At 42.8% G+C, this 14,533-nt stretch overlaps 1 protein-coding gene across 1 annotated transcript in view; it reads left to right on the top strand.

Annotated features, from left to right (window-relative positions):
* Positions 1–14,533, top strand: part of ABCA2 (ATP binding cassette subfamily A member 2) — a 569,797-nt gene that overhangs the window by 489,945 nt on the left and 65,319 nt on the right. The window contains exons 36-38 of the mRNA XM_085611149.1: positions 11,192–11,307; positions 11,934–12,081; positions 13,276–13,399. Coding sequence (XP_085467275.1) covers positions 11,192–11,307; positions 11,934–12,081; positions 13,276–13,399 — 388 coding nt within the window. The remainder of the gene's footprint in view (positions 1–11,191; positions 11,308–11,933; positions 12,082–13,275; positions 13,400–14,533) is intronic.

Genomic DNA, 14,533 nt, shown 5'->3' with positions numbered 1-14,533 from the left:
TACCCCTGCGGCTTTCTTCTGGACCCTTGTTGTTAGATTTTCGCTACTGCAAACAAGTGAAAATGTATAGTGAAGAAAAGGAAAGATAAAAATGTGAATTTATCTCACTATCATATAAAAGTGGCACAATGTACCACCTTAGGTAGATCCTCCGCCTCAAAAGGATGCAGCGTGCATCTGTCAAGAGAACAAATGGAAAGTGTCTCAGTCTTTAAAAATAAGAGTACTCCCAATATTGTATTCGTACCCAGCCTTGTGTTAGGGGGCTTACCCGTAATGATCGAGGAACGGACCTCACCTCGCCTGGATCCTGGCTCAGGACTAGGAGGCCCCGCTCTGTGTGGAAGAAAAATTAAACTCCCAACATCCAGAGAATAATCATAAAAAACTTAATACATCTTCAGAGGTGTGCTAGTGTAGTTAACTACTAGTGACTGTGTATTAAGTATTAGTACATAAAACCACACATGTCATCCCAAAGGAAGAGACCCTAGCCCATATGCTCTGATAAAATGCCATAAGACAAGGGAAGAGACTGTATGGAAAAACCCATCTCCTGCCTTTTTTGCTTACCCATAATGCTCAACGTAAAGTTTACACTATGAAAATTCCTAGAGAGTGTAAAAGTTCTCAGGTAGTGATACACAAAAATTATTATTGTAAAACAAAGGAGGGTGTTCTCTGTAATGTTAAAGGCATGGTGGGAAATGACAAACTGAATGTGCCAAACATTCTAAGGTTTTTAAATAAGCTCATATAAAACTATCCACCAATAAGGGCCCTAAGACACGAGAGATTGCCTTTAAAACTGCAGGCACAATGACAATGTTATCTATAATAGGGCTCGTAAGGGTAAGAAGAGTGCTCACCTATCCGTCGTTACCTCGTTGTGGCTGCAGAGTCAGGAGAGAGGTAACCCGAGCGTTCAACCCGGCATGTTTATAAAGCCGAGAAAAACCTCGTCAGTTGCAAACGCGGGAAACTATGATGTATGTCATCGCCTGTTGCCGGAAAAACAGCCAGGACTACAAGGTGACATCACAATGGAGACGTCTGTAGTCCGTGTATGTGGATAGCGCGCTAAAGATGTGACTCGCGCGTTACAGTTTGAACTGGGATCGCGGATTCAGGAGCGAGGTGACTCAAGCATTCAACAAGGCATGTTCATGAAGCCAAGAAAAACCTCGTAAATTTCAAATGCGGCAGCCTATGATGTGCGTCATTAATTGATGCCGGAACACATCAAGGACTACAAAGTGACGTCACAATGGAGGCGTCTGTAGTCCGTAAATGTATTTTGCGCGCTAAAGGTGTAGCTCGTGCCTTGCGGTTTAAAAGGGAATCGCTGTGAATATGCACTGTAGCATTAACTGTGTATCATCAGATTTATATTTGTTAATATATTTAAAAGTCACGTTACAGGCACCAGATTAAAGCGCTCGAAAACTCCCTGTTGAAAAATGGAAGCAGAGACCATGGGAACATAAACACTTGACCGCTAATGTGTAATAACTGACTACAAAAAGATGGCATATGTAGTTCTTAAGGAGATGTGTCGGTACTGATTATACCTCTTGAGTGCTTGTGTACAACTCACTCGTTACTGTGTGGGAGAGCCATATAAAAACAACGTGAGTGCATTATTCCTTACTAGGTAGTCACTACTGAAGAGGACTACGGGAAGATGTCAAAGGAATAATAGTAAGTGTTGGCATCTATGGTTGATAAAGATGCACTGCCTGGCCTAGTATGCGATGTGAAAATGTCCTGGGACACTTAGTATCATGCACCGTCCCAAGTCTTATGGGCATGCTATGGTGTCGCGATGTCAGAACGTACCCAGAGTCACAGGCCATGACTTGGAACTGTAACGTACCTTCAAAGACCACACAAGGGTTCCAAAGTGACAGGGCATCCTAAATGAAGGAAACAAAAACCACAAAGGGGGATATATAGAAACCATGAATATCACAAACCCTTTTAAATGGTGGTCCAAGGGATGTCGTCGTTAAGGCCCCTGACATCACTGTGTAATCTAAACACCCATTTCTGCTCCTTTGTAAAGAGGTATTTGGCGATGTCAACGATATGTGATGGTATCATCGGCTTTTCAAGCACTGTCCACGAAAAATCTTCTGCCTTGTGATTATTTTCAATGAAATGTCTGGTTAATCTGGTGGTTGATTTCTTGCATCTGAATGAACTCTTATGTTCTAACATACGAGTCCTGACTTTCCGAGTTGTCATACCTACATAATTGCATTGGCATGGACAAGTGAGTAAGTAAATGAGATTATCGCTGTTGCAATTAGTGAACCTCTTTTGCAACCAAGGTCTGTTAGTACCTATATCAATGGAGGTGGTGTGTGTCGTTTGTGGGCAAATGGAGCAATTCCCACAGGGGAAATGGCCTGTCACTGCGGGGAGCTCCCATAAAGTGCCTACCGCTCTCTGAGGAATAGTTTTCGGGCGGGTGTGTACTAGACGATCTCGTATATTTCCAGATCTCTTGAAAGAGAACAATGGAGGTGCCAACGATCCATCACAAGAGGTCAAAATACGCCAATGTTTTCGGACACTCTTTTGTATCTTGTTAGCCATCGTACTGAAAGTAGTGACAAACGTCATCCGTTCAAGTGTAGGTTTCTCAAAAGCGGGTTCCAAAAGCGCCTGACGATGATTGTTAGCAGCCCGCTTTAATGAACGTTTCACTAATCTCCGAGGATATTGTCTAGAGACCAATTGTTCCGTTAGGGCCTCAGCGTGTTTCCTGAAAGTGTTAACAGTAGAACAGTTCCTACGGACTCGCAGGAACTGTCCAAAGGGTAAGTTATCCCTTAATGATTTTGGATGTTGACTGTCATATTGTAATAGAGAGTTTCGAGACATAGGTTTACGATAGAGTTCACTCTCCAAACCTGTAGGGGTGACAAAGATCGACAGATCTAGGAAGGCTAACCTTTTGTCATCAATTTCAACTGTAAACTTTAGGAACTGGTTTCTGGTATTGAGCCATTGATGGAAAAGATGGATCGACTCACGGTCGCCTCTCCACACCACCAACACGTCGTCAATGTAGCGTTTCCACAATCGGATAGACTGAAGAAACGGATTAGTCGGATTGAAGATGTGTTGCTGTTCATAGGAATGGACATAGAGATTGGCCATACTAGGCGCAAAAATACTGCCCATACTGGTCCCGGAGACTTGCAAGTAAATCTGGTCTTCAAATTTGAAAAAGTTGTCCTTCATGGCAAGTTTAGCCAATGCCATGATGAAATGAACCGGTGTGATGGAGTTCAGTTCGGTTTCATATAAAATAGCAGAAACTGTATCCAAGGTCTCATCTTGGGGGATAGAGGTATATAGTGCCTCCACGTCAAAAGAGACTAGTAAATCCGTGTTCATATCAAAATCAATGGTGGGCAACAGACGTAATACATCTTTCGTATCTTGGAGATACGTAGGCATCTTACTGACAATGGGTCTCAAAAAATAATCTACAAACGTAGACAAAGGTTCCAGAATCGCTCCTTGTCCCGAGATGATGGGTCTCCCAGGCGGTGGTCTTTGGGCTTTATGTATTTTGGGTAAAATGTAGAAATACGGCATGATAGGGAATTTCGTTTGTAGGAACTGAGACTCTTTGGTGGTGATCCAACCTTCACAGAGTGCCTCCTCCGACATATCACTAATAATTCGTTGCAATCTATTAGTGGGATCTTCTGCTAGTGGTAAATAAAAGCGGCGGTCTTCCAGTTGTCTGAGGCATTCAGTCCTGTAGTCCACTGTGTCGAGAATCACAATGGCCCCACCCTTGTCCGCTGGTTTAATAGTAATCAAGGGGTCTGCAGAAAGGTCTCGAAGGGCTCTTTGTTCAGCCAAAGGCAGATTAGTGTATGTGGATTTATGACTACTACATAGCCAAGTGACATCTTTCTGAACTGCTTTTTCAAAAGTTAGGACTGCCGGCGGTACTGCATGAGTTGGAGGATTGAACACCGAGCGTTTCTTAAGACCGGTGTTGATATCAGTTTGATCATCTTCGGTCAGTTCCTTGTCTTTGAAAAAGTAATGTAGTCTGAGTTTACGAAAAAATTGTGCTAATTCGCACTGTGTCTGAAAAGGGTCCCCATCAAAGGTAGTAACAAACCCAAGGCCTCTGTTGAGAACTAATTCCTCATCTTTGGTGAGTGTCTTGGAGCTAAGGTTTACAATCAAATCTGGTGGGGGCTGTCTGTCGGAGGAATGTTCCTCTGTGTCTGGCTGCGAGTCCCCGTGTGTGGTCCTGTTTGCGGGTCCCAATGAACCTGGGATCGTTGGTTTCTTCTTCTGCCTCTCGATCTGGGAGGGCCTAATCCTAAAAAAGGATGCGAATTAGGGTCAGTTGGAAAGCCTTGAAAGGGTGCCATTGGTGGTTGAAAAGGATGTGTGGGGTAGCTCCACGGTGTTGGTGGCCACCACTGTTGGAATTGAGGCATGGAGTGTCCCCTATAACTATTAAAGCGATTGAATCTGCCCCTTCCCCTTGGTGGTTGTTTGTAAGACCCTGGACCCTCTGAATCACTGTCTTCACTGCCACCCTCTTTCAAAAAAATCAAGAAGAGTCTAATAAGAACAACAAAGAGTTTAAAGATTCCATCTTACTCTCAAAAATTGAAAAATTCAAGAAAGACCTGGCAAAATTTAAACACGAGACTGTTTACCCATATACCAACGAGAATTACTCCCCTCCTGAATTCAGGAATAATGGCAAAAGATATGGATCCACTTACTCAGGGTCTAGCACAAGGGGAAGGGGCAGATTCAATCGCTTTAATAGTTATAGGGGACACTCCATGCCTCAATTCCAACAGTGGTGGCCACCAACACCGTGGAGCTACCCCACACATCCTTTTCAACCACCAATGGCACCCTTTCAAGGCTTTCCAACTGACCCTAATTCGCATCCTTTTTTAGGATTAGGCCCTCCCAGATCGAGAGGCAGAAGAAGAAACCAACGATCCCAGGTTCATTGGGACCCGCAAACAGGACCACACACGGGGACTCGCAGCCAGACACAGAGGAACATTCCTCCGACAGACAGCCCCCACCAGATTTGATTGTAAACCTTAGCTCCAAGACACTCACCAAAGATGAGGAATTAGTTCTCAACAGAGGCCTTGGGTTTGTTACTACCTTTGATGGGGACCCTTTTCAGACACAGTGCGAATTAGCACAATTTTTTCGTAAACTCAGACTACATTACTTTTTCAAAGACAAGGAACTGACCGAAGATGATCAAACTGATATCAACACCGGTCTTAAGAAACGCTCGGTGTTCAATCCTCCAACTCATGCAGTACCGCCGGCAGTCCTAACTTTTGAAAAAGCAGTTCAGAAAGATGTCACTTGGCTATGTAGTAGTCATAAATCCACATACACTAATCTGCCTTTGGCTGAACAAAGAGCCCTTCGAGACCTTTCTGCAGACCCCTTGATTACTATTAAACCAGCGGACAAGGGTGGGGCCATTGCGATTCTCGACACAGTGGACTACAGGACTGAATGCCTCAGACAACTGGAAGACCGCCGCTTTTATTTACCACTAGCAGAAGATCCCACTAATAGATTGCAACAAATTATTAGTGATATGTCGGAGGAGGCACTCTGTGAAGGTTGGATCACCACCAAAGAGTCTCAGTTCCTACAAACGAAATTCCCTATCATGCCGTATTTCTACATTTTACCCAAAATACATAAAGCCCAAAGACCACCGCCTGGGAGACCCATCATCTCGGGACAAGGAGCGATTCTGGAACCTTTGTATACGTTTGTAGATTATTTTTTGAGACCCATTGTCAGTAAGATGCCTACGTATCTCCAAGATACGAAAGATGTATTACGTCTGTTGCCCACCATTGATTTTGATATGAACACGGATTTACTAGTCTCTTTTGACGTGGAGGCACTATACACCTCTATCCCCCAAGATGAGACCTTGGATACAGTTTCTGCTATTTTATATGAAACCGAACTGAACTCCTTCACTCCGGTTCATTTCATCATGGCATTGGCTAAACTTGCCATGAAGGACAACTTTTTCAAATTTGAAGACCAGATTTACTTGCAAGTCTCCGGGACCAGTATGGGCAGTATTTTTGCGCCTAGTCTGGCCAATCTCTATGTCCATTCCTATGAACAGCAACACATCTTCAATCCGACTAATCCGTTTCTTCAGTCTATCCGATTGTGGAAACGCTACATTGACGACGTGTTGGTGGTGTGGAGAGGCGACCGTGAGTCGATCCATCTTTTCCATCAATGGCTCAATACCAGAAACCAGTTCCTAAAGTTTACAGTTGAAATTGATGACAAAAGGTTAGCCTTCCTAGATCTGTCGATCTTTGTCACCCCTACAGGTTTGGAGAGTGAACTCTATCGTAAACCTATGTCTCGAAACTCTCTATTACAATATGACAGTCAACACCCCAAATCGTTAAGGGATAACTTACCCTTTGGACAGTTCCTGCGAGTCCGTAGGAACTGTTCTACTGTTAACACTTTCAGGAAACACGCTGAGGCCCTAACGGAACAATTGGTCTCTAGACAATATCCTCGGAGATTAGTGAAACGTTCATTAAAGCGGGCTGCTAACAATCATCGTCAGGCGCTTTTGGAACCCGCTTTTGAGAAACCTACACTTGAACGGATGACGTTTGTCACTACTTTCAGTACGATGGCTAACAAGATACAAAAGAGTGTCCGAAAACATTGGCGTATTTTGACCTCTTGTGATGGATCGTTGGCACCTCCATTGTTCTCTTTCAAGAGATCTGGAAATATACGAGATCGTCTAGTACACACCCGCCCGAAAACTATTCCTCAGAGAGCGGTAGGCACTTTATGGGAGCTCCCCGCAGTGACAGGCCATTTCCCCTGTGGGAATTGCTCCATTTGCCCACAAACGACACACACCACCTCCATTGATATAGGTACTAACAGACCTTGGTTGCAAAAGAGGTTCACTAATTGCAACAGCGATAATCTCATTTACTTACTCACTTGTCCATGCCAATGCAATTATGAAGGTATGACAACTCGGAAAGTCAGGACTCGTATGTTAGAACATAAGAGTTCATTCAGATGCAAAAAATCAACCACCAGATTAACCAGACATTTCATTGAAAATAATCACAAGGCAGAAGATTTTTCGTGGACAGTGCTTGAAAAGCCGATGATACCATCACATATCGTTGACATCGCCAAATACCTCTTTACAAAGGAGCAGAAATGGGTGTTTAGATTACATAGTGATGTCAGGGGCCTTAACGACGACATCCCTTGGACCACCATTTAAAAGGGTTTGTGATATTCATGGTTTCTATATATCCCCCTTTGTGGTTTTTGTTTCCTTCATTTAGGATGCCCTGTCACTTTGGAACCCTTGTGTGGTCTTTGAAGGTACGTTACAGTTCCAAGTCATGGCCTGTGACGCTGGGTACGTTCTGACATCGCGACACCATAGCATGCCCATAAGACTTGGGACGGTGCATGATACTAAGTGTCCCAGGACATTTTCACATCGCATACTAGGCCAGGCAGTGCATCTTTATCAACCATAGATGCCAACACTTACTATTATTCCTTTGACATCTTCCCGTAGTCCTCTTCAGTAGTGACTACCTAGTAAGGAAGAATGCACTCACGTTGTTTTTATATGGCTCTCCCACACAGTAACGAGTGAGTTGTACACAAGCACTCAAGAGGTATAATCAGTACCGACACATCTCCTTAAGAACTACATATGCCATCTTTTTGTAGTCAGTTATTACACATTAGCGGTCAAGTGTTTATGTTCCCATGGTCTCTGCTTCTATTTTTCAACAGGGAGTTTTCGAGCGCTTTAATCTGGTGCCTGTAACGTGACTTTTAAATATATTAACAAATATAAATCAGATGATACACAGTTAATGCTACAGTGCATATTCACAGCGATTCCCTTTTAAACCGCAAGGCGCGAGCTACACCTTTAGCGCGCAAAATACATTTACGGACTACAGACGCCTCCATTGTGACGTCACTTTGTAGTCCTTGATGTGTTCCGGCATCAATTAATGACGCACATCATAGGCTGCCGCATTTGAAATTTACGAGGTTTTTCTTGGCTTCATGAACATGCCTTGTTGAATGCTTGAGTCACCTCGCTCCTGAATCCGCGATCCCAGTTCAAACTGTAACGCGCGAGTCACATCTTTAGCGCGCTATCCACATACACGGACTACAGACGCCTCCATTGTGATGTCACCTTGTAGTCCTGGCTGTTTTTCCGGCAACAGGCGATGACGTACATCATAGTTTCCCGCGTTTGCAACTGACGAGGTTTTTCTCGGCTTTATAAACATGCCGGGTTGAACACTCGGGTTACCTCTCTCCTGACTCTGCAGCCACAACGAGGTAACGACGGATAGGTGAGCACTCTTCTTACCCTTACGAGCCCTATTATAGATAACATTGTCATTGTGCCTGCAGTTTTAAAGGCAATCTCTCGTGTCTTAGGGCCCTTATTGGTGGATAGTTTTATATGAGCTTATTTAAAAACCTTAGAATGTTTGGCACATTCAGTTTGTCATTTCCCACCATGCCTTTAACATTACAGAGAACACCCTCCTTTGTTTTACAATAATAATTTTTGTGTATCACTACCTGAGAACTTTTACACTCTCTAGGAATTTTCATAGTGTAAACTTTACGTTGAGCATTATGGGTAAGCAAAAAAGGCAGGAGATGGGTTTTTCCATACAGTCTCTTCCCTTGTCTTATGGCATTTTATCAGAGCATATGGGCTAGGGTCTCTTCCTTTGGGATGACATATGTGTGGTTTTATGTACTAATACTTAATACACAGTCACTAGTAGTTAACTACACTGGCACACCTCTGAAGATGTATTAAGTTTTTTATGATTATTCTCTGGATGTTGGGAGTTTAATTTTTCTTCCACACAGAGCGGGGCCTCCTAGTCCTGAGCCAGGATCCAGGCGAGGTGAGGTCCGTTCCTCGATCATTACGGGTAAGCCCCCTAACACAAGGCTGGGTACGAATACAATATTGGGAGTACTCTTATTTTTAAAGACTGAGACACTTTCCATTTGCTCTCTTGACAGATGCACGCTGCATCCTTTTGAGGCGGAGGATCTACCTAAGGTGGTACATTGTGCCACTTTTATATGATAGTGAGATAAATTCACATTTTTATCTTTCCTTTTCTTCACTATACATTTTCACTTGTTTGCAGTAGCGAAAATCTAACAACAAGGGTCCTGAAGAAAGCCGCAGGGGTAAATGTATCTCATTAGGCTGAAACATGTCGACCTCTATATACAGTAGTTATTTGTTTAACACTGCTTTTTGCACTGTTGTTTTACTTAGAATGCGAGACACATATTAAATTAGTAGTGTTTTCTCACAATTCTATTTTAACACACCACTCTATTTTCTTTTGTTAGCACTGCACTCCTTTCGATTGTTCTATCATCCTACTATGGTTGGTCTTCTTACTCCAATCCGTTGACAACCTTGGACCATCCTTGAGTGAAATCACTTCCATTTAGATGCTCTCTATGATCTAGAGAAGCATCTTATTTTGGATTGGATGACCAGATGATAAGATTGATCACACAGACAATTGATGGATATCCAAAATTCCGCTCTAAGGTCCTCTTAGATTGCATTTGGTTGTCTCTTTCTCTTTCTATTTCTTTTACTCCCTCCTCTGCTATGTGGGACTAATCAGCCTAATATTACGAGGCAGCACAAGTGCCCACGTACACTATTATTTTTGCATTTGTCCTAGCTACATTAGTAGGTCTCTCTACTTTCCTATCGTAAAGTTATTACAAAAATTATCATTTCCCTACCAAATACTAAAACAAGCAAGCTTGCAGTCACTTGCATCCTGTTGATGTGCTACAATGCAATGTGTTGAACAAAAAACGTGCAAACACGTAAAGTTAGTCATCTATATACGTACTGTATGATAGAGTACTGTAAAGTATCCCTATACATGGATATACCAAGCGATCCTCACACAAAAACCAGGTCATCTGTTGGTGTGTTATACTCCCACCTTGTTTATCTAACACATCTTCCATATGTCCAATAGCATCCCAGTTCTTCCTTGTCAGCCACTAAGAACCTTTCAATGTCTGACCATTAATTCGCTCTTGGTTTCTTACAAAGCACTCTTTTCTTCCATCTCCAAGACCACCCCTTCCACTGCCGCCCATTGTTCTACGTCCCTTTTCCCTCTGTGTGGGGCAGACCTACAGAAGATCTCCATTGCTGAGCCATGGCTTGTTTAGCTAACACCAGTGCAAGATCAAGAAATCTGGCGCTTGCTCTAGTCCCTTTTGGCATATGGTAAAGACTGTATAAGCATATTTCCACCTGCAGAAAGTTTTTTTTTGCTTGGTGTTCCCAGTCACTTGCATCCAAAACTGGTCAACTGCTGGGCAAGACCATCTGATATGTGTAAATCTTGCATCACCAACGTACATCTTGGGCACGCTTTGTCCTCTGTCCAAGTTATCTTGTTCAATGTGTGGGGCATGAGGTAGATTGTGTGGCGGTAGTTAAATTGATTGTAGCAAACCTTGTGTTTCTAGACACTTTATATATAGGTGTGTTTCAAGATACACTCCTATTACTCTCCATGTAAGTCGCACCCAATCTTATCTTCCCATTTCCTTTCAATGAGTCTGGTCTAGACTGATCATTAATAATGCTGACCTATAAAGCCAGGATATTAATTTACTCCCACCACAATATCTGAGGAGACTTTGGAGAACCTTGTGTGTGTATATGGCTCAGTTTGAGTGCCACCCTATATACTGCTAATTGCTTGGGCTAAAGCTGTTTTTGTCAAGGTATCCAGACTTTTCAATGCCACATCCTTGAAGCAGTCAACCAAGCATTCAAATTTAAATAGGTGAGCAGGTGTATGAGTGTCAAATTTATACTTAAACACATTTACACTTGTGTTCCTAACCCCACAAGTGGGAATTTTGCCCTTTGCAGATGTAACTTCATGTTTTTTTATCATTTCGGGGGGTAACTTTAACTCAAACTTTAGAAACTCATCTGAACTGGACTTTAGTGTGTAACTTGACCACTTTTTCTCCTCTCCCTGATCTGTTCCTCTATGATCATCAGTTGAATTACCTGGTGCCTGCAACCTGTTGCATTCTGATCCTCTTTGTCTTCGACCTGCCGGCCTACACTTCTCCCACCAACTTCCCGGCGGTGCTGTCCCTTTTCCTGCTCTATGGGTATGTTGGACATCTGTACTTCTGTGTTTAAGTTTTATTTCTTTTAGTGGATGGGGACCGAGGAGTAGAAGGCATATTATGTATAGCTTTAATAATGGAAAAAGAATTGTTTTTTGTTTAGGGCTAAAACCTTTTATTTCCTCTATATGGTGGCTCTTCATGCTGGAGCAAGAGGTAGCGTTAAAAGGAAACTGATTTGGTAAATTTCTAAATTCATGTTCTTCACTATTGTTAATGGCAGGGCACCTTCTAGTATTTCATTGGCAAAAGTTTTTTTTTTATCTCACTGAAAGCCTCCAGTGAGCCAAACAGCCCACACTTTAGCAGTAAATGTACTCCGTTAGATTCGTATTGGAATTTCAGAATTTAGCCCATGTTGACTGACCATCAGAGCCTGCTGCTGATTATCCCACAGTAAGAGTGATCATCATCTTGATGCGAAAAATATTGTTCACTTTAATGTGGGTTTCAGTATGGATTCTAGAGTGATGATAGTGAAGACATTCATGTTAAAACCAAATTACGACTGATGTGGATTCAGCATACCAGTGTAGCGAGGTAGCTAGGAGTCACAAAAGCATGAATGTGTTGGTGCCAATTTCTTGCCCTTGTTCCATCTTCTACAGTTGGTCCATGACTCCGATCATGTATCCTGCCTCCTTCTGGTTCGAGGTCCCCAGCACGGCTTACGTGTTTCTGATTGTCATCAACCTCTTCATTGGAATTACTGCCACAGTTGCTACATTCCTGCTACAGCTCTTTGAGCACGATAAGGTAAGGTTCTTCCTATGGTGAACACAGGTGACACAGTAAGGTAATCACCCGTAACCATTACAGCGAACACAATAAGGAAAGCACTTCCTGTATATGCAGACAATAAGGCAGGCATATGCTAAATAGGTAATAAGGTAAGCACCAGCCACAGGGAAGACACTGTATGTGCCCACTAGACTCGAGGGAGGACAATATTGTTAACAGCTACCAAACAGAGCGCAATATGGTAAGCACAAACTACAAAAGAACACAAGCCGAGTGTGTGCTACAGAGGGAGTAATAAGGTGAGAAGCCACCACAGGGCACAAAATAAAGTAAATCAAGAAACTACAGAGGTCATGTATGTGTGAACTACTAGGAGTACAAGGTACAATAAAGTGTGTACAAACTACAAGACCCCAAAAAATACAAGCAAATATTACAGGAGATATAGTTAGTAAACACTCATCAAAGAATGCACACTATGGAAAGCATAAACAAAAGGAGGTCCAGCAAGAAATGCACCCTCTTGGGGCACATTAAAGTACTCCCATATAATTCAGTTGGGCCAATAAAGTAGCTGCTAATACCATAATAGGGGTTACAATAAGATAAGCATCTTCACTACAAAAGGCAAGGTGGGATATAATACACATCTGCTACATCAAGGTACACAGTAAGGGCAATAGATCTAATCCTTACAGGTACACAACATGATGTACAGTAGCACAATTCAATGAGCACAGAATGATAAGCACATATACCGGCTACAGGGACACAAAACTGAATACTGCTGACACTGTGAATTGGGCCCACAACATGGTGAACACTGGCACATATTACTAAAAAGCATAGAAAGATAGGCTACTGGACCTGTTTTCTTAGAGAGTGGCTAGTTTACTTCAGAGTATATCATAGGACAAGGGGAATTTCACCATATTCTGCAGACATAGCTTCCACTGGATATGGTGAAACCTAGAGTACAGGATTCACTTGATCTTAAAGAGAATTCTTATTTTGGGATGGTATGGTGGGTTGGTTTGTCACCTTCAATAGACACTTCCAGATTGCCCTCTTACACATAAGGTTTTCAACCCACTATCTTCTACACTCTTTGTATTGATAGTACGGGCTAATGTTTACCCAGCTCACCACAATGTGTCCCTCTGAATCCAGATGTTACTCCGCTTCACTTCATGTTTTCTCTGCCTGCAGGACCTTAAGTTGGTGAACAGCTACCTGAAGATTTGCTTCCTGATCTTTCCCAACTACAACCTGGGCCACGGGCTGATGGAGATGGCCTACAACGAGTACATCAACGAATACTATGCCAAGATAGGTGCGTGTTCATTGAAGTCATATTTGCCTAAATAAGGCCGTGCGCTGCAGGCATTTCCATGCTCTAGTCCCAAATGGGCCCAATTTTAATTTGATTTGCTGACAAAAATAATTTTGCGTGGTTTCATACAGAAGTTGAAGATCCCTGGGGAGAAACTACATTCTTGTGGGACACCACAGGTGACTGGTAGCTGCAGAGATGCTGAGGAGGCCATGTGTTTGGGTTGCAAATCCTGTAGAGTTTGGACACAGACCAACAAAGTACACTGCTGGTGAAGCCCATGCACTTTGAAAGGAAGTTTAATTCTTTAGGGTCAATAGTGTTGAAGGCTGCTGACAAATCAAATTGTATAAGGAGGCAGGAGTTGCCCATGTCTTACAAGTATGAGGCCACTGTCCAAAATGTGGATGGTGGCTATCTGGTGGCTATCTTAGTGTTAAAACAGTGTGAATTCTGCTTGAAAGTCATGATGGAGGTAATTGGTGTCGATCAGCATTTCATATGATGTTACTGTAGAATGAGGATTTGTAGGTTTGGTTTGGCTTCTAGACTGGCTTTCTGCTTGCTGTAGGATTTTTCCTAGGTTGAGGGTGGGTGCCTTGTATTAAGGGGGTATAAAGTAGACTAAAAAGTGGTGTGAGTATTTCACCTGTGAAGAATTTCTGGATGATTAGGAGAAGGTTATCCTCTTTGTAGATGCCTTGAGAGAAGCAAGAGCGACCATGAAGTAGCCTTCGTTTGAGAGCATCTTAAGATTGAACGTTCCAACTGATGAGATTGCTGGTATTCTGGTGGATTGGTATTAGTGGTGGTCTGTTAGATTTGTGTTTGTTTTCTATGATTGATTAGTTGATGGCATTGTATTTTTCTGTTGAATGTGGAACTGGTAGTTCAGACAGGGTGTGGGCTTTGATTCTATTGCCCACTTTTTTTACGGGAGCAGGTGTTATAAGTAGTTTTTCCTGCAGAAACAAGTCTTCTGTGTGCTGAGGTAAGTATTTTAGTGTTAGATGGGGGCGCTAGAGGGCGCACAGCGGAATGGCTGCCTCCTAAGACAGCTCCGCCGGACAGGTTCGAAAAGCGTCAATAACTACCATGCACTGAGCTGAAAACTAGCGGAGAACGGCCGCATTC

The sequence above is a fragment of the Triturus cristatus genome, chromosome 1_2 (assembly GCF_964204655.1).
Source record: "Triturus cristatus chromosome 1_2, aTriCri1.1, whole genome shotgun sequence".
NCBI lineage: Eukaryota > Metazoa > Chordata > Amphibia > Caudata > Salamandridae > Triturus > Triturus cristatus.
Note: the sequence above shows the minus strand (reverse complement) of the source record. Positions and strands in the feature narration are given on the sequence as shown.